Source organism: Haemorhous mexicanus, chromosome 10, assembly GCF_027477595.1.
Source record: "Haemorhous mexicanus isolate bHaeMex1 chromosome 10, bHaeMex1.pri, whole genome shotgun sequence".
Taxonomy (NCBI): domain Eukaryota; kingdom Metazoa; phylum Chordata; class Aves; order Passeriformes; family Fringillidae; genus Haemorhous; species Haemorhous mexicanus.
The window spans coordinates 1,303,929-1,324,125 of record NC_082350.1 but is presented as its reverse complement, the minus strand read 5'-3'; the positions used below and the strand labels follow the sequence as shown (position 1 = coordinate 1,324,125).

The 20,197-nt window shown below is 40.2% G+C and overlaps 1 protein-coding gene across 5 annotated transcripts in view; it reads left to right on the top strand.

Annotated features, from left to right (window-relative positions):
- The window catches only part of CLSTN2 (calsyntenin 2), a 203,054-nt gene that overhangs the window by 169,185 nt on the left and 13,672 nt on the right, over positions 1 to 20,197 (top strand). For all 5 annotated transcript variants that reach the window (XM_059854901.1, XM_059854900.1, XM_059854898.1 and 2 more), the window contains 4 exons: positions 1,149 to 1,311; positions 14,396 to 14,562; positions 17,978 to 18,126; positions 19,429 to 19,652. In XM_059854901.1, coding sequence (XP_059710884.1) covers positions 1,149 to 1,311; positions 14,396 to 14,562; positions 17,978 to 18,126; positions 19,429 to 19,652 — 703 coding nt within the window. The remainder of the gene's footprint in view (positions 1 to 1,148; positions 1,312 to 14,395; positions 14,563 to 17,977; positions 18,127 to 19,428; positions 19,653 to 20,197) is intronic.

The window sequence follows — 20,197 nt, the reverse complement described above, 5'->3', positions numbered from 1 at the left end:
AACTATGCCAGTTATGTCCTCTGTGTATCTTGCATGAAGTGTTCTGTTTTCCAGATTAGATGCAAGCATTAAGAAACTAATATCATTGTCTTGGTTTGAAAAGACAGATGTCTGCTGAGGAAGGCAGGAGCCTCCCCTGAAATGGAAAATGGAAACCCCCTGCCTCTGAATTATTATAAATTTGAAATTAAGGGGCTCTCAGGCAAAGATATGGGAGAAGAATAACAGTTCTCTATTAGGGGAAAAAAAAAAAAAAAAGAAAAAAAAAAGAAGCAGTAGTAACAAAACCACACTGCCACAGTCAGACCATGCCCTGTGTCAGGGTGGTGGCACAGTCCCATCCCTGGGGGGCTCAGGGTGGTGGCACAGTCCCATCCCAGTGTGTCAGGGTGGTGGCACAGTCCCATCCCAGGCTGGCTCAGCCTGCCTGCAGTGCCAGCTGTGGTTCTGCTGGAGCAGGGATCCTGCACAAGGCGGGAGTTTTCCTCTGGAGCTCCAGGGCTGCTGGAGATGGGCCTGCTCTCCCTCTGGGAATGCAGGGCAGCAGAAAGCTGCTCCTCTGGGAATGCAATGGGCAAAGGCTGCTGTGCTGTTCCCAGGTCAGATTGGATCCAGGTAGGAATGCTTGGCTCCTCCCCTGGGTGGAGCATCTCCCCATGGGATGATGGAATTTGATCAGCCCTGCAGGGACATTCAGTGGACAGCAGAGATCTCCTGGAGGTAGGATTGGTTGTGGAAGAGATAAAGAAAACTGCCCAATGAACAGCAGAGAACTGCCCCACTTCTGACAGATGGCAATAGGATACACACCCCCAGCCACATCTTGCATTTGTAACCTAAGACAATTGTATTAGGAAATGTGAAAATACAGATGAAATACCAAATTGCCTGTTTTTTCTTTTTTCTATCCATGTCTTGTTTTCAGAGTGTGTTTTAAGAAGCCTCTATTTATCACATATATTTTGCAAATATATATTTTGCCAAGAGTATTTATCAACATTGTTTTGGCTTTCATTAATGTTAGAGACATAGAAATTACAGTTGAATTCTTTCCCATAACTGAAATTTGGAAACACAATTTAAAAACCATATGGAATATACAAATCAGTCACTGTAAGAACTAAGTAATACTTTGCTGTGTCTCCCAGATCTGTGACAAGGAGTGGCACTACTATGTGGTCAACGTGGAGTTCCCTGTGGTGACGCTGTACATGGATGGGACAACGTACGAGCCGTACCTGGTGACCAACGACTGGCCCATCCACCCCTCCCACATCGCCATGCAGCTCACAGTGGGGGCTTGCTGGCAAGGTAAAATCGCACCAACTAACAGACAACACTATCAGGAGTTCAGGCCAAGAAAGAATCTTGCTTGTCTTGCTGATGTATAGGAAATAAACTGCTAAAAGATTGATGGCATAAAATCAGGTGTAAATCCAGAGTTGCTAATGAATCAAGTCCAAGGATAAAATGGACAGGACATTAACACGTTTTGCATTTTCATCCCCTGAAGAAATATTGGATACAGTTTGTCTATTCAGTGTGAAAGATTGTCTTCTTTATCTTTTGTCTTCACTTCTTTTAATTGTCTCCCTTGTTCTCCAGCCTTAAGCATACTATATAAGTACTAAAGAACTCCAGTTATCTCTTTTCAGCCCCTACCTCATATATCTTTTACAACTCATGGCCCAGTCGCGGGCTCTTCACATTAGATGTATCTCACCAGCAATTCCAGTGATTTACTTGATTCACCCTATTGTACACCAGAGGTAAAAGTGAGAGTAAAATAAATCTAAAAGTCCAAACCCCTGAGCCATATGGGCATTTGCTTAAATATTACCTTTCTCTGTTTTCTACCCTTTATAATCAAATTCTTGTCATTCTTTTTACCTGGTCCTTACACCACTTTCTTTCTTTGTTCTCTGCCTTATACCTGAAGCGCTCCTTTTTCTCTGCTTGTCTGTTTTTGTAAAGTTGTCTCCATTACCCTTCCATGTTGATTTTCTATTTACACTGTCTTTTTTCCACTTAAAGTATGAATTGAAGAAAACTATAATTAGGAAAAAATGCTGTAACATAAATTGTGTCTTTCCCCCACTCTTTCATATAGTCTCGTTTTCTCCATTATCACCTTGTTTACCAATTTGATCTCTGCTTATTTGTGAAATTTGGACATCTTGTGCGTGTCAGGGCTGTTCAGTGTTAATAGTACTCAAAGCAAATTCAGCTGTTAGATTATGAGTGGGGTAAAGATCCAATCTTTATTTTGATGACAACATGCAGAATGAAGCTGCACTAACCATAAAAACAAAATTTCATAAGTTGACAATATTGATATTATGGAGGTGTGGTAAGCTGGTTGGCATTGCACTAATCCCATATACTTTGAAAAGTATAGACTGTTTCTTGTCTAGCTGGTGTTTGCATTTGTTGATTTTTTTTGTTATGCAATATTGGTACAGTACTTTTAGAGCCAAATTCCAGCGTTAGAAAATGCAAATGTCATTTGTAAATAACATTTAGTTCTTTCCAGACATAAGCAAATGCCATAGAAGCTGTAAATAATCATGGAGTACTGCCTTCACAAATATCACCATTTCTCTGAAGCTGTGCTAAAAAAAATTTCATTTAATCCCTTACTTCATATTTATACAAGGTTCTTCTGCATGGGTCAACATAAATGTTTTTGTGCATTATTTGTATTACTTCTGCCCCTTTTCTTCTTTCATCCACACTCAGTGTTTTTGTTACTCTCTAAAAGCAATCTTTAGCGTTTTGGGTCTTTTTTCCTAGAAGTCTTGGTATTGCTGGGAATCCGCTCCCTCCAGACTCACCTGAATCTCACGGTAATCATGCTGCAGATGCTACATCTGGGGCCTGTGGAGCAGTTCAGTCTGTGCAACAAGCCCTGCCTAAGCAGAAGCTGTGCCAGCTTTACCACAGCCCTGCATCCGTGGGGTTCATCTGCCCCCAAGGCAGCTGAGAACAAAAACACTTATCTTGTTCCCTTTGTACCTCTGTCTTCTTGTCTCAAATTGGGAAGAGAAGGAATTAAGGCAAAACTGCTCACATAGGCTCCCAATACATTCAGGCCAGGGACTGTATTTCATAGTTAAGTTGTTAAAAGTGGCAATTGTTTTCAAATTTTTTTTTTTTGACTGGGATAATCTGATGGCTTAATTAATAACCATTCAGGAAAAGATTCTTCTTCCTTTTTGGTGAAACACCTGATTTAAACTACTGAAATCATGCCTATAGCTGCCATTAGTATTTATTGCAATATTATGTTATTATTTACTGCAATATTATGTTTTTTTCATAGTGAGAGAATTTGACCTCCTCATAGCTGGAAAAAAATTTTCCTCCTCAGGAAAATGCTAAGATTTAGTAATACAGTGTGCTGAAGATTCTGATAAACTATCATGTGTGAGGCAAAAAGATAAACTTCTAATGGTTATGTGAAACAAGACTTCAAGATACTGCTTTTGACAAAGCTTATCATTTGGTACATTTGTTTTGATCACCTCAAACTATTTTAAATGAATGGTGTGGAAAGTCACTTTTTGTTAATAAGATTCAGCACTGTATTTCAGTCTGTGCAATAGTAATTAATTAACATAGAAAACCAATATATTCTAGTCAAAACAATAATTTTCAAAGTTTGCATATTTCAAGAAAAAGGGGCTCTATCAAATAAATATTTTAACTATAAATACTTTCTGTGAAACTGTTATTAAGTCTACTTAGGCTTATACATTTTAGCCAGTAACAATAGTCTAAACCTCTACATTTTCACAACATTATAAAGCTGCTTTACAACATTCTGTGGTTTATTTCAGTAAAATATATGGTGATTTTGGTGTCATAAGCCATTCAGGAGTCTCCTTGTTAAGAGAATATGAAGAATTTACAGCTCTGGTTTGCTAAGACTACTTCCTTTCTTTTCATTAAAGCACTGGCAGAAAGGAACACTGGTCTAACCTCTTCCTTCAGAAAGGGCAACACCTTCTTTCCTGTCTTTACTAAACCACTTTACAGTTCTGAGTACACAGCATTCATTTGTAAAAGTCAAATTATTTGAAAAACAGTCTCCACTCAGACAAGTAAATGAATCAGAAGAAATAACACTCCTTTTTTCTTCCCACACTGACTCTGATTTGCTGACAGCCAAAAGTCATTGTGGCTGTGGAGCAGCTGAAGGACTGGCAGGAAGCAGGAGGAGTGTATTTAAAGGACAGTGAAAAATCAAGAACAAAAATTGCAATTTGTTCTGTTAGCCCTAATAGGAAAATCTGCTACTGCAATGAGGGATTTACCCTCTTGTAAATGAAAATGTTCAGTTCTGGTCTGGAAACTGGGAATTGTTCTGCTGCTTCTTTAGGAGCCTGAGTGTCCTCTGGGATGTGAGTGACTCTTTGAGCCCTGATCTTTCCATCACTTACACTGGCCCTCATCGTGGGGCTCTGTAGCAAGCATCATGCCTGCACTTCCTCCTCGTCTTTCTCAGAGTTATTGCCTGAAAGAATCTTGGACATATAAAATTCTTTTCTTTAAGATTATTGTTGCCTATTATTAATATTTCAATGCCTGAGTAACTGTTTTCTGACTTTCATAGCCTTGTTTATAGCATCCATTATGAAAAGTTAGGTTGTTTTTTATTTCTACCTTCAGCTTCTCAAGTGAAATACAAGAAGAGTTTAAGATCAGTGCTGTTCTCCTGACCATAACATGAAAACAAACTGAATGTGCAATTCCTCATGCTTATGTGACAAAGTCAAACTTTAGCCTATGGTGTGCTCACTTGGTTTGTCTGTGGCATGAACAAATCTCTCCTACATCTTTACCCTTTCCCTGGCAATGTAAAAATCTTGCCTGATTTGTTTGTTCCTGATTTTATGCAAATTTTTTTTAAAATAATGTGAGTTGAATGCTAGGACTCTCCAAAAAGTAGGGAAAATAAGCCCTTTCCTGAAGGGGATATTCTTGAAGACAATCAGGGAGTGAAGATGGTTGAAAGAGCAGAAAGCCAGCCTTTAAAAGTGATGGAAAAGACTCTTCCTAGAGTCTGTCAGGCACTCGGTCAAGTTTACTGCAGTCCAGGAAATGGCCCAGTTACTTAGAATCAAGCCTTGGGAATGGTTCCCAGTTCTAACAACACTCTGCACATGAGGAGAGCTGCATGATTTGTCTGGCATAGTCAATATGAACTTTATCTACTAAAAATTAGGTATACTCTATGTTACTGTGGTATAATTTTCCTTTTTTAATCTAAAACCCTTGGTTCTTTCTTCAGGGATCTTACTAAACAGAAGATCTAAGCAGAGCTACCTCATTGATTTAGGGTCCTTCACAATGGTTAGCCGTGTGTGAATTCTTTTTTGGGCAGTTGATGTTCAGTACTGCTATACTTGAGTGGGGGTGGTTTATTTGAGGGTGGGAGTTTAAGCATTATCTTTAGGCTAAAGTGTTGATGTTGGTTTGGTTACGTGTCACTCAGGAGCAGTGACAGGTAGCACTTTACCACAGTAAAGTGCCAGCCTTCATGCATGGCAAATCCCAGCTTATTCCTTAGCTGGGATTTCAGTGCTGTGAGGCCCGGGAAAAGGTAAGGCTGATCACAAAGCTAAGCAAACTGGGCTCATAGTGAGGGCAGAAGCAAACACCTGGTACAGCTGTTCCTGGAATTAGCCCTTTCTGTACCCTCATGAAGTTTGACAGCTTTCTCTGCAGGTACATATGGTTAATTATATAACTTAATCTTAACATCTTTAAAATTTTGTTCACATCACTGGTCTGGTGATGATTGTCAAGGGTGTGATTTTGATGTAGGTCAGGTTATTTAAGGCCAAAGTGCTGCTCTTTCTCTAATGGTGAAAGAAATTTTCAGACATAATTACTCTCTCAGCATATCTAAAGGACAAAATTGACTTGCTTGCACATCTGCCTCCTAGAGCAAAAGAGACACCAAAGAGAACAGCAGGCAAGTGGCCCTGTGTCTGAACTGCTTCCTCCCTGACTGGGTATTAAAGCAGACATGGTCCATTGGGAACCCCCCAAGGTTGTCATTACTACTCTTTTTCTTCTTTAGCATGAAAATACTTTAAGATTTGCCCATTTACCTTAAGAGTCTCAAGATCTTTTCAAATAATAAAAAGGTGCAGTAAGGCAGGAGAGTCACACATACTCTGTGGGGATAAAGTGCAAAAAGTGCAGTAGATGATTTTTCCATGGGTCACTTTAAAAATCTGCATCACAGCAAGAATAGAATCAGAATTCATGATCTTCTGTTCTTAATCTCCCTTTTAGGTTGTAACATCCTGTTTCGTTCTCCTGAGCAATGCAAACAAATTGTTAGCTTGTCCTGGAGCACGCTTTACAGGAGCTCACCCCATGAAGTTCTCCTCTGAGTTCATTATTTCTGATTCAGTTTATCTGAGGACATAGCAAATGGACCCTTTTACAGAGTGAGAAACTTCTTCCATTAAACCAAGATTTATAGGTTCCCACTCTGATCCCTTTATTGCTTGCTATACAGTCAGGGGCAAAAGCAGACAGAGGACGGAAGCAAGTTATGTGACTTGGTAGTCCGATAATTTTTTGTACCAGGGGCAGAAGACAGACTTCCTCATGGTTTCTCTGAAAAGATAAGGTCCTGAGTTCATACAAGGCATTTTGAGAGGCAAGGAGTTTTTGTATAGCTCTTAAAGCTCTGTCAGGAAAGTAGGGACACAAGTGAATTACTTGTCACAAGGTTATGCTGTAGCTTACCTTGGCTGTAATTCACTGTTTCTATCAGTGCCACCCCTTCAGCAGTGCTGGAGCTTCACAGTGTAGTACTGCTGGACACTGCATAGAGAGGGTATCTAGGAGAAGCCTGTCAGCAGATACTTTATTATGATAGATACAGCAGAAGGCCATTGTAGGTCCTGTTTTCTAAGAAATTGCTGCTTGCTATTATGTTTTTCTTTTGTATTCTCCTGACATTTTCCTCTTTCCTTAACCAATGCTGGAAAGATCAGGTTTTCTATAAAGCCCTTCTGTGGAATAACCTTATTATCCTCACATGTCAGCCCTCGGCTGACACAGAAATCATCCAGGGCAGTCAGAGAACTGACTAATGATTCAAGGCAAGAAGCACCATAAGAGTTAAAAGTTGGAGAGGGGTCAGAAAAAAGAGAGTAAGTGTGGGCAGTGTAGCAGCAGCCTGTATCACTCAACCTTGGACTTCCTCCAGAAATTGAGGTATTCAACAGATAAAGATTCCCCCTACTTTGGATCCAACCCCGCTGAAGCAGGCCAAGGGTGCTGCCATAGCTTACACAAACCTGACACCTCAGAGGAGTGTTACAAGCACACCTTAAAGCAAGAGCACCAGGGCAGTACTCAGCCCAGTGAGATGCTGAGTATCTGTGTCCCAATGCCTCCATGGGTACAGCAGTGCTCTTGCTGCATTGTCCTTCTCATCCAGAGAAAGATGGGGCAGATTTCACTGCACTTCAGAGACCTTTGCTGAGTTTCAGATGTAATAGAAATACAAACACATGTGGAAGGTTTAGTTTAGGAGGGTGTTTTCTTGGAGAGCTGAATTTGCATTCAGATCTGTTACCCTAGATATATGCCCCATTTTTAACTGAATTTCTGCAGGGAGAACTACTAACCAGCACAAAAATATTTTTTTGAGAATAGGGTATAAGTTTTTTGAGCAATATTTATGTATTGGCTGAATTGTGAAAAATTGTATAGTGCTTTTATTATCCTAAGAAAAATCTTCATCAGTAGTGTAAATTATACCCACTTTGGGTTTAAGGATATATTGCACAGAGATCAGTTGGCATTTGGACATGTAAGAGAAGGGAGCCTTTAGTGTTCTCTGAACTTGGACTACTTCAGATAAAGCTTTAAACTCTAAAGCTGTTTGAGTAAGGTTGTTGGGTTATGATATCTACCCAGAGCAGAGGCAGACAACATGGGCCATGTTTGATGACCAATTTATGATTAATTTTTATCTGAGTGATATAAAAAACCCCACTAAAACTTTTCTGTGCTGAGAAATGTCATGTCACTTATTGGGGCTACTCCTGAAATCTGTGTTAAGTTTCATCCTGTTTTACAGCCAATCTACTTGTCAGATAATTAAACCCAGCTCCTAAACTGCTGTAATAAAAAGATGGGATAAATTTGGAGGCTTGGACCTTAGGACTTCAGAGCCAGAATGTCTTGTGCCTGCTCTTGCGCCAAGATTCATTCAATCTTTACGTTGGAACCCTAAATACTCAATTGTTCTTTAATTATCTGGCTCAGTATAACCAGAGTCTAGAATGTCTTTTAAAAATTGCATCTCAGTTGGAAATTCTCTTGTTTTCACCATTTCCCATGAAAACCTCATTGTGACTTGACTGCCTTGATAATTACTTGCTCATTATTAGGATAGGACAAAAAAGCCTGCAAAATCTGTGAGCTCAATAAAGTCACTTGTTTTGACGTGCCTGATTGTTCTTTGGAGATTGGTAAGGAAGGCAAACAGAGCTTTACATCTGTGTAGTCAAGCCTACAACTGCAAAATTCAATGCTAATCAAATTCTGTCACACTTTATATCAACTCAATGCAAAATGAAAAACAAATGTTTCATGGAAACAGGCTCTGCTTCTTTAATGAATGCATTTTAACCCCATGAAGTTCAAACCCTGGGACTCTTCAGTTCCCCCTGGACTCCCCAGTGCTATATCTAACAGATATAATGTTATATCTAGCAGAACCTTTCTGTGGCTGCAACGAGAGGTGATTGCCAGGTAACAGTTCTTAACCCCCCTAAATTGTTGTTCATCTGACAGTCTTCAACTGTTTATAACAAAACATTTGTTTTCCTCCATGCATATAAAGAGTCATCCCCACTGAACTGCCCCCAAGACAGACAGTCATCTGCAACATACTCAGCTAAAATTAAGTAGGTCGGTCTTCTCCATTTGATCTGGTGTGTTTGAAATTTCAGGCAGCAGCTGTAACTGTGCCTGTGCCTATTTATGTCTGTGCCGAGAACTGATATTGTAAAGTCTTGCTTTCATTTGGCAGCATGATCACTCCCCACTGAGGGGCCTGTGGGGTCTCCTGCATGTCCTGCTGGGTGACTCTGTCCCTGGTTGTGCCTCCTGCTGGGCTTGCTGTGAGCTCAGCCCCATCTGTGAATGCCACAGGAGTGAACCAACACTCACAAGGGCTCAGAGGCTTTAAGTCATCTTGTAGGAGGGGAACACCCTGGCCCGAGTGTAGGAGATGCCTCTAGGCTGCACCTAATAGCATGGGACACTACCTGTCAGCACACCCTCATAGCTCTTGTATAATTCCAGCAGCAAAAGAGATGAGAACCAGCACAGAAGAATCTCAGTTCAGAAAACAGTTATTATTTTAGCAAGGGAAAGATATGATGCATGCTACTTCGACAATGACTAAGGAGTGAACAGTATTATTGTGAATAATTATGGATGTCATGGTTCCTCTGGATGCCTCCACAGTCTCTTGACACCATCTTTCTTTTACAAGGGTTGAATTGATGCCAAAAGCCAGCATCCATCCTCCTGTATCTGCCAGACTTCGGGAGTGTTGATGCATGCTGGGTCAGGTGTGAAAAGCAATGCACAATTTTATCAGCAAGATCCGAACAAGCCTGTGGCCTGTGTTCCCTCACAACTGTGATGGCAACCACAACATTTGCATTTAAGGAAGAGAAAAAAATCAGTAGCTTCAGAAATTTTTCATGGAAGGATTTGTAGTAAGAATAGTTGATGACTATAGTGTAGTTTCAGTCTTTTTTGTGTTACAGACATTAACTTAATTCCCTGACAGCAGGGAGGGTTCTATTTTCCTCTCTTGGCCCTATCATTAATCAGCCTTAGCTACTTAACCATCCTCCAAGAATTAGCATTCACAGCATATTAATCCATAGCAATCAATAAACATAGTGCTGAGTGAAACACAAGATACAACACAGTTGAGGACTAGGTTTTTGCATTCTCTCAGAATTTACCAACGTCTTGGAGATGAGCTGTATCTGAGCAGTGTTTCACTTGTAGGAAAGGGCAAAAAGACCCTGACAGCAAAGAAGTCCCATGAACCTTGCTGAGGCAGTCCAAGTTAACTAGTTATCCTGAGCTCTGAAGAGAAGCTGGAGATGCTGTGTTACAGAGCTATTACAAATTTTCATATACTTGACTACTGTCACTGGAGGTCCGCTTCATTCTCTGTTTATGTCTTCTTCATTATCCCAAAAAGGTTGTTGCTTAGGCTCACTTTAGTGCCAGAACCAAGAGCTCAACATGCCTTAAAGCAGTAAGGGCTGTTAGGAGCATCTCATGTCTTTTCTCAGTTGTTTCTTAGCAGGTGGTAACACCAGTGCTGAGTCAAGCCCAGGCAGGGCAACTTAGCATCCTCCTGCCCAGTGAAGCCACTGACTCTGAGCTGCCTGCCAGCTGCTCATGGGGAGCATGAAATGAATCCTGCTCAGGGTCAAAGAATCTCTATTTGAAAAATCAGTATTTAGAAGAATTTGGATAATATTCTGTAAAATGTTACTATCAGCATTAGGTAGAGTTATCCATTGTGCTTAAACATGCAATGGAATTATCACATTCATTCTGGATTAAATATATTTATACTCATCTAGTCTTGGGAGCTCAGAATTTCAGAGTGACTAGGATTTGGAGATTGGCCATCCTGGGCTAAATTTCCACCCACTGAGAAGCTGAAGTGAAATACTCAAAGAATATCAGATTGCAGAAGCAGAAGGAAACAGCTTTCAAACACACCAATAGAGTTGACCCAAATATGAATAAAACATTTTATCAAAGCTAGAAAGCAGGATTTGTAGGAAACTGGCTTTAGGCCATTCCTTTAATTTTAGTGAGAGTTTTGGGTTTTATTTCCCAGTTTTATTGCATTTGATTTTGTCCATTTGCAATTTAATAATTACTGGTGATGGGAATATCAGCAGCTAACATACCCCACTGAGCTGAGAAGATTCTGAAATGCTGAGACAGAAGAATATCAAAATGACAGCCTGCTGCAATTACAAGCAACTGTAAGAAGAGTCAAATATAATGATTTCTGTTCACCTTCAAGTTCAGAATTGGCAGGTATATAATTTTGTCATTAACAGTGGTAAAAGTTGCTTATGGAAGGCTTATTTAGCAATCTTGTATAAGACAGTGTTCTCTCTTTAAGTGTTCTTGTTTTTTCATGTGATTAAAAGTGTTGGTGCTGGTGTTGTCAGTGCCCTGGATGAACAGGCACATCCTGTTTTACACATACAGCGACAAGAACACTACAGTAGGGTTAGTACTTCAGCAAGATAAGTTCCCGGAAGAGCAACAGGGATGTTCCTAGTCTACAGGAGATGTGTTGCAGAGCTATTGCAAATTTTCATATACTTGACTATTGTCACTGGAGCTCCACTTCGTTCTCCGTGTTAGTCAACATAGTCTACAATGTTAGGTGGAAGATGTAAAGAGAACTTGTTTAGCCTGGCAAAGGAAAATGATACAGATGTATTTTGACTGCTCACATTTCCAGTTGGGAATAAACATCCCTCTCAAGGGTCAGTGGTCGACGGAGGGGATTGCTTGGGGAGCCGCTATCTTCAGAAGAGTTTAGAAAGCTAAGGCAATATTCTCAATAATAGATAGGTACAGCTGTATTTATCTTGGGGCTGGGGACAGAGTGCCTCATCCCTCCATGTCCCTGCAGAGTTTGCTCTTAGTTGTTCACATGCTTTGTCTCAGCCTGGATCACCCTGCCATCACCATGGCCATGGTTCTGCAGATTTTCTCTACTCACAAAGTACGACACTGGCTATTCCCAGCTATTTTTCACTCACAGTTTCTTGAAATGCTTGGAGACTTTTGTTTAAATAACAGCTGATAGCCTCTCCCAAGCAAATATTACATCACCTCCTTTACAGTCCAGTCTCGATCTCTGCACCTGCACAAACACCTCCTTATTCCTGTGAAGAGGGTGTGTAAGCCTTGTTCTTTAAATGCTCAATGTTTTTGTAGTGCCTGTATTTTCAGAGTATTTTAAAAGCTTATTCCTGGAAACATTCATATTCCCTTCCATGCTTTTATGTTGGTGGCTGCACAGATGACTTTAAACAAGAATTATAAATCTCCAAGATGGTAATACCTCCTTGTGCACCAGCATTTCTTTAAAGTTTGTCTTGGGCACAGTGAATACCCTGCATATTTAATGATTTATAGGCAAATACTGTATCACTGCTAATGAGCTAGCAATGTAATTGTAAGTGCTTTGTCAAGAATACCAGAGAAGAACTAGTCCAAAGTGGAAGAACAGCCAGTATGTGTTCATGGATGCTTTGGTTCATTCTGCTTGTTTCTGTCTGGCAAAGCCACAGCACTGAGTTCTTTATTCTGGCTTCTTGTCTGATCTTTTATAAACATTTTAATGAGTGTATTTCACATTTAAATATATTCACTGATCTGAGCCTGCTTCTTATTTTGCATCTCCTCAGAATTATTAAGACATACTGGCAGACTTACTATAGGTTTCTAAATTTCAAAGCTCCAGGACTAGTGTTGGTATTTTAGCCTTGGAACTTGCTGTCTTCACAATTCTGTAGTGATATGAGAATGTGAAGCTTCGAACAAAATGTGATTCCTTCTTCTTCTGTAAGCTCTTAAATGATTTTGTCTCCTTTTTAAGGAGATGCTTGCTTTTTTTGGTTTTTTTAATTCAGCATATCTTTTTCTGTCCAGTTACATTACTGCTGTATATGTACTCTTAAAGACAATGTAAGCAGATAAATATAACAGCATTTTGGCTGAAAAGCCAATGTCCCCATAATGCACTACTGATTTACCAAATAATTGTCTTGGTAAGTATCAGAAAGGTTGAACTTAAGCTGTTGTATATGTGAAAGTTTCTAGGAAATCTCAAATCTCAAAAAAAATCTCAAAATTCTGCCCAGAGGAAATTTCCTGTGTAATGGACAAATGAATGAGAGTGGACAAGAATAATTTCCCCTGGGAAACCTTTCTTTGGGGTAAGAAAAAGAGAGACAGTTTATGCTGTAATGTTAAAAAAAAAAAACTACAAAAAACAACAGACAACAAAACAAAAAACAAAACCACAAAAAACCAAACCAAAGAAACAAACAAAAACCCCCTTCCTACTTCTCTGAAGAAACAGCCTGCTTGGACACCCCTTTCCTGCCAGTACACCAGGATGTATTTTCTTCACTATATAAAATAGCTCGAGTCTTCTTCATAATGCTCATCCCGCAGAGACTGAAAGTGAGGGTTTTGGGTCTTTTAGGTAACAACAGCAGCCTAAAGAAAATCTTCCACTCCATTCCTATCCAACTCCAATCCACACACAAGTTAAAGTTCAAGTTTGAGCTATCTTGCTTGCCAAAACCTTGTTTGATACTAAAGCTACAAACACTGTAGAAATGAGTTATCTACCAATTACAACACCTAATCAACAGCTTATCAATTGCTGATCCACTTAGTCTGCCTGGCTCCCTGCTGTGTGGCTTCCTTGGTCCTCCCAGGCTCCAGGCAGGCAGTAATTCGCATGCGCTGAGAGAGATAACACTGCAGGAAAGACAAGCTCTAAAAATTCTCCTAAAGGAGGATGAGGAAATCACTAACTGTCCCAAGAGTAATTGAGATGCCATGATCACTGGAGCAGGCAGTCTATAATCACGTTTTATTGACAGCTCCTAAACATCAGTCTTCTTCGGAGCTGCCTGGAGTGAAACCAAACCAAGCGTGTCTACCTGGCACCAAATGATGCACCTTGGGTCAGGGACAGCACTCCCAGCCTCTCAAAGAGGGGCTGTGCACAGGTCCCTGCTCACTGCAGGAATTGCCAGCGTGTCCTCAGACACAGCCCAGGGAATGTGGCAGTTTGTATACAGAGAGGCACCACTCTCAGCTCATCTGGTACTGTGTTCTTGGGAGGACAAAGGCAGAGGTACCTGATCTTGTCATAGAACACTTGAAAATACTGGGTTTTTATAAGTAAATATTGGAATTTGGTGTTTAGTAAGTTAGTGTTTGAGTACTTGGATAAGATCATTTTTAAAAATCATCTGCTTCCTTGTATACATTTGGGAAGCCATGTTTCATCTCTGGGTTTGCTGTCTCAGCTTTATAAACACCTGAATACAATCCTGGAAAATCAAGAATCTTAAAGACAGCCTGCTACCAGACACCACCCAGCAACCCACAAAGACATTCCACTGTACCACACTAAATGGGTTCTCAAATACACTTGGCTGAGATGGATAGAGATTCTTTAAACGTGTTAAAACATAAAGTGATTTATTACACATGCAGTTTGTGTGTTGGTGCCAATAACCATTTTGCATCCTCTTTTTTGCAGGAGGTGAAGTCACCAAGCCCAGGTTTGCTCAGTATTTCCATGGCAGCCTGGCCAGTCTGACAATACGGCCAGGGAAAATTGAGAGTCAGAAAGTGATTTCCTGTTTGCAGGCCTGCAAGGAAGGTCTCGATATTAATTCTCTTGAGAGTCTTGGCCAAGGAATAAAGGTGAGGGATGAACTGACATAATCTTTGATAAAAATTTAGATCTGATTTATGAAATGGAGAGCCCAAGGTAGAGTACACAGTGCAAATGTACTCCCAGAAGCAATATAATTTCCTGTAAAATCATGCAAAGAAAAAACAGAGAAGTAAAAGAGCTGTGACACTGCAAAGAAAAATGTTACCATTATTGCAGAGCTAGATGATCAGAAAGTAAAGCACTTCTGATACTTCAGAGCCTGTATGAATTGCCAGGTTGTGTTTTCATGCTTATTTTGTTCTACAGGAACAGACGTGATTCCAAAGATTTATTGAATTTTGATCTCAAGTAATTTTAAAGCAGTCGAATACATAAGTCCTAATGCAATAGCATTCTAAAAGTCAGTGTGTTCAAAGAGGAAAACTTTATGGTACATGAAAATTGAGCACAAAAAAACCCTAAAGCCAAGAAATTAAATTTTTAGATTTGAATATAAGTCATTGTCCATCTTCATTATGCATATGACTACTGGTAATGTAGAGCTTTTTCTAAGAACGGAGAACAACAGACAGAGAAATCCTGTTTCAGTTGACCTAGTGGCTAGATGGGTTTGCATTCATTCAGATAATTCTGAAATTTTGTTCTTTTGATACATATGTAGGATGTTGGCTATTCCAATGCTCACATAAGCTGCATTGTCAGTTTTTCTTTACTGACACCATTATTTGGTGGCAGTGTTCTTGTGCTCAGTGTAGATGAATTTGTGAAGCTGTTTCCTAGCACACAAATACCACTTCCAAAGGAGCTGAGCTTCCGTTCCAGCCCAGGAAGTTCCTTTGGGTGCAGACAATGCATCCTGAGAAACTGAACAGGCGTATTTTGTTGTGGGATTTTCAGAAGGGAGGAGGATGCTGCTGTAACACTTCATCTGGAACATGCAGTGGGAGTGCCATGAACAGCATTTTATTAGCCAAACCTTTCTGTTGTACAGACTGACATGAAATGCACCCAAATGCCTGTCTGGTTGCAATGGTGTAGTATAACTGACACATTTTGTGAAAACAAGTATAAAAATAAAAATTGAAAGTGCAAAGGTAAGGAGGAATTTTGCTAGCTCTAATTTTTACATATGAGGAAAGACCCCAAAGAATTATTTTATCATCCTACCAAGGACATCATTAAGAATTTCACATTGCTGCTTCTCACAGCAGCAGGACACAGGAGTCGTTTAAAGCTGTTTTTAAAAGGTAGTGCATACAAGGAGCAGGTAGGGATTTCTGGAACCCATGTGTGTATGCCTAATAGTAAGTTCTTTGCTGGGATTTTCCACTAATTAAAGTACTGTACACTTAGTTCATGGTGCTTAAAAGCATAGTAATTCCTCCCCTGTTGTTGCCCTCTGAAACCTGAAAATATTTGAGTCACCCCTGTTTCATGGGCTTGGGAAAATCCCTCTTCTACCACCCACTGCTGCTCCAGCATTTGTGACTGGCTTCTTCACTGTACTGGCAGTGCAGAGGGGAAAAGAAAGACAAGGGATTGTTTTCTCTGCCTTTTTATGCTTTTGCAATCCTTCAAAACATCTTCATTTTCTGAAATACAGATGAGGCATAGTGGTATTTTTTAAGTTAGTGATGTTGCTTTTACTGCCACAGCAAGCCAACAGTGAGAGCAACAGAAGGAGGCAAAAATGAAAGGAGCAATGAGAGAGAGATTGTGGAAGGGTTTCTTTGGGGGGCTGACAAAAGGAAGTTCAGCTGAAAGCAGAACAGTTGCCTGACCTTGAAGAGAAAATGAGAGAAAAAGGTGTTGTGGTGTCAAAACCAAACACACCTGATCCCAGACAGGCATGTGTGACAGCTGCACAGACAATGGGTTCTGTGGGGCTGTTTATGTGGTGCTCTGCAGATTCAGTATTGGCAGACTGATACTGGAGTGTGTTTTCTGCACTTTGGACCACGGAGATTCACGCTTTAACCACCTAAGAAAGAGCAGTGTAGCAGCAGTTTCTGAGACAATAGCATTGGACTGTTTTTGGGCTGCAGCCTAATTTTCAGTATCTCTAACAGCTCTCTGAGACACTGTCTAAACTGTTGCTATTTTTAGCTTTTTTAATGAGAAATACAAAAACGGCTCAGACTGAGCCTTTCTCTGGTTCCTTTGGCAGCATTCCAGCTGTTTTGCAGCTGAGCTATTAACTGGCTAGCTAGAGTCTCCTTTGCTAATTTTATTCTCTACTTTTGCTAGCTTAAAGAGAGGGAAAAGAAGTATATACAGGCTGGGATTCATGTCATTCCTCCTCTTTGTTAAAAAATACCCTTTAGTGTGTTGTGACCTTCCCACACAAGCTTTAAACCCAGTCCTCCATGTACTGTTTGACAAAGGACCCTGCACTTCCTCCTGTTCTTCGCAGTCTGTTTGATGTGTTTTGCTTTTTAACCTTTCTGGCTGTAAAGAAGTGTAGGCAGGCACTGTCTGTATTTTAATAGAACATCTTCACATTATCAGTGCCCAGCTTTGGGGAAAGCCTTTGCAGGAGAGAAAAGCGCATTTCTGTCCTGTGCTGGCAACAGTAGGGACAATGTCAAGTGGGTGACGTTGGTTTCCTCGGCAATGCAGATGGTTTACTGAACCAATTAACAGGTAAAACATGTAATTAGGATTAATTATGATGAAGGTAAAAATCAGTCATTGGCTATGTCACAACAGTGACAAAGTTTTTTGGTCGTCAAGGCTGATCTGTGTTCAGTGCAATGCAGTAGAGAAGGCTTGGGGCTACCAGAGCAGGCAGTGATTTTCCAGGGTTTACTGGCCCAAGTGAGCAGCTCCATATTAAATCATGACACCCTTACTGATCATCAGACAGGATGAAGAGTCCCCTTTAGTGTGTCTGACATTAATGAAGATGTAGGAGGCAAATGTTGTAACTGTTTTGTTCATTCATGGTGAAATATATCTCAGAAAGGTAGCCCAGGATGAAACCATAACAGAAAGCAGCCAAAATATGCTTCTGCACACTGGGCTGGTTCAAAAGGCAATGCTTTTATATGGGGAATGTGTTTAACCTAAAAAGATTACACAGAAATAATACTCATAGTGGTAAGTTAAGGTTTGAACCTCTACAGAGTTCAAAAATAAATAGCATTGGAAATTGCTGAAGAAATTGTATCAGCAAGGTTGATAAGGTTGGGAAAAGAACAGCAAATCTGGATTAATTTACTACAAAATTAATTATAACAATAGTCATTTAGGTGACTGATACAAGTACATGTTATAGAGAATAACATGTGGATTCAGCCAATGATAGCTCCTGAGATTTCTTTTTCTTAAATCATTAAAATTTTTACTTACGTCTGTGCAACATTCCTTAAAATATATATATATATTATTTTGTACTCTGTACCTGGTCCCTTAAATACTAATTATTTGTATTTCTCCTAGTATCACTTCAACCCTTCCCAGTCAGTCCTTGTCATGGAAGGAGATGACATTGAGAATATAAATCAAGCCCTACAAAAGGTCTCATACATCAACTCCAGACAGTTTCCTACTGCAGGCGTACGACGTCTCAAAGTTTCATCTGAAGTCCAGTAAGTTACACTTCAGCTGAATTGAACAGATTTTTAATTAATTACTTTTCTCTTTGGCGATGTAAAAAGAATATTTTTGGCTAAATTAAATTGATAAATCATACTACTTTGTTATTGAACTTTAAAGGATTAATTTAATTTACTTTTATGCAAATTTACATGGTGGATTACTCTTGATATTACCTTCTTAAGAAGCCTTTCTTGTTAGCGTAATGTACTTGCATTCTCTTTGTAGTTTTGGGGCATGCAGTCTGGACTGAACAGTGCATATACTGCAATCTTATTTACTTTTAATTTTAAAAATTTATGATTCCTTCTGAGATAGCCAGAGCCATGACTTTTTAATGCAGGCCTGTTCCATCAAACAGAGGACACACCTGCAAGAGCAGTATCTGTAGGTGTGTGTCTGTCCCCTGATGTCTGTGCTGTCCCTGGAGCACTTGTGGCTCTGTGTCCGTCCCTCTCTATGCAGCGCAGTGACAGCAGCTGCACAGTGGTGTTCAGAGCCGCCCACAGCCTCTCCTGGGCTCCCCTGGGCTCTGCTCTGTGCAGAGCAGGGAAAGCAGAGCTTTGGAGGGAAAACAAGCCCAGTTCTAAGAGCTCTCAGCTGCTGGGGGCACAGCTGTTCCCAGGTGCCTGGGCTGTGCTGGGGGCTGAGCTCCCGACTGCAAGAGCAGCTCCGCAGGCAGCCCCATTGGAACCAGCCCAGCTTGCACATCCCAGGGCTGGCCCAGCTCCTGTGCCAGCAGGAAATGAGGCAGAGCTTGTCAGGAGATTCACTTCCTGCACACTGCTGATTCAGGTGAAAATGGAAGTACAGGCACCTTTTGTCTGTTGCAAATATTGGAGGGTCCCAAAAAGAGTTCATATTGGGACCAGTTTAAATGGAAAATTAGGCCCTTTTCATCACACATGACAGGATAACCATGTTGTATTCATTAGCTACTACCTTCTGAATTTAATGTTTGGTTTGCTAAAGTTAGTTGTTATCTAGTTAACTTTTTTAACCCTTTACTGCTCTGTTAAATGTCAGTTAAACATTAAAATATTATTCTGATAGTCACCTTAGGAAAGACTGAGTTTGTCCTTCAGAATGAGTATCTGTGAAGGTGGGAAGGGAGGGGAGGGCCAGAGCTGGCTTGTTTTCACAGTGGTACAGGAGTACGTCCTCATGTGTGGTAGTGCCTGAGGATTAATTGGACTGACCTGAGAGCCATGAGCTGGGCTTGGGGCATTGCCAATGCCACACTCCTCTGATGTGCAATGTGTTGCATGCAGTTAATGACTGATGTATCTTTTCAGATGTTTTGGTGAAGATGTCTGCATTAGTATCCCAGATATAGATGCCTATGTAATGGTATTTCAGGCCAATGAGCCCAAGATTACCATAACTGGGATGGACCACTTTGCTAGACCAGCTGCACAGTTTGAAAGTGAAAGAGGTGTTATTTTGTTACCTGACATCAGGATTGTCAGCACAGTCACTAAAATGGAGCATTCAGTGGACTTAAGAGAACATGACAGAGGTTTGTGTCTTTCTTTTAAATATTATTACTCATTTGTAACATCTCCTCATATTTTTTATAGCATTGTGCAAACAAGTAATGCAAAGGAAGTCACTTCACCCAGATTAATTAGGCCACAGTAATGCTGCACTGAAGAAATTCAATTCAACACATTGAAAAATGTGTTAAATGGTGGCAGATCAGAAGGTGCTTCAAAAAATGCAGATTTTCCATGTAGTATTCATTTAGTATACTTTAGAATATTTCCTTTCTACTCTTCCTTTCGTATTCTTTTATGTAGGGTATTTTCATTAGAATGCCTCTACTTGTAACAGAATTTTGTTAATTGTGCTGATAAGGTGAAAAGCAGTAATTGAACAAAAGTTGAAGTTTTAGTCTGCTCATATGTTTCTAGCCCTGATACTAGCTTGTGAGTGATACTTGATAAAGTAATCTCATGACTCAGTTTCCCACCTATAAAATGTATATACAATCCTTTTAAAATATTTTTTTTCAATGATGACTGTTTATTCTAAGGCTAAGCAATGTGTGTATTATTATTCAAC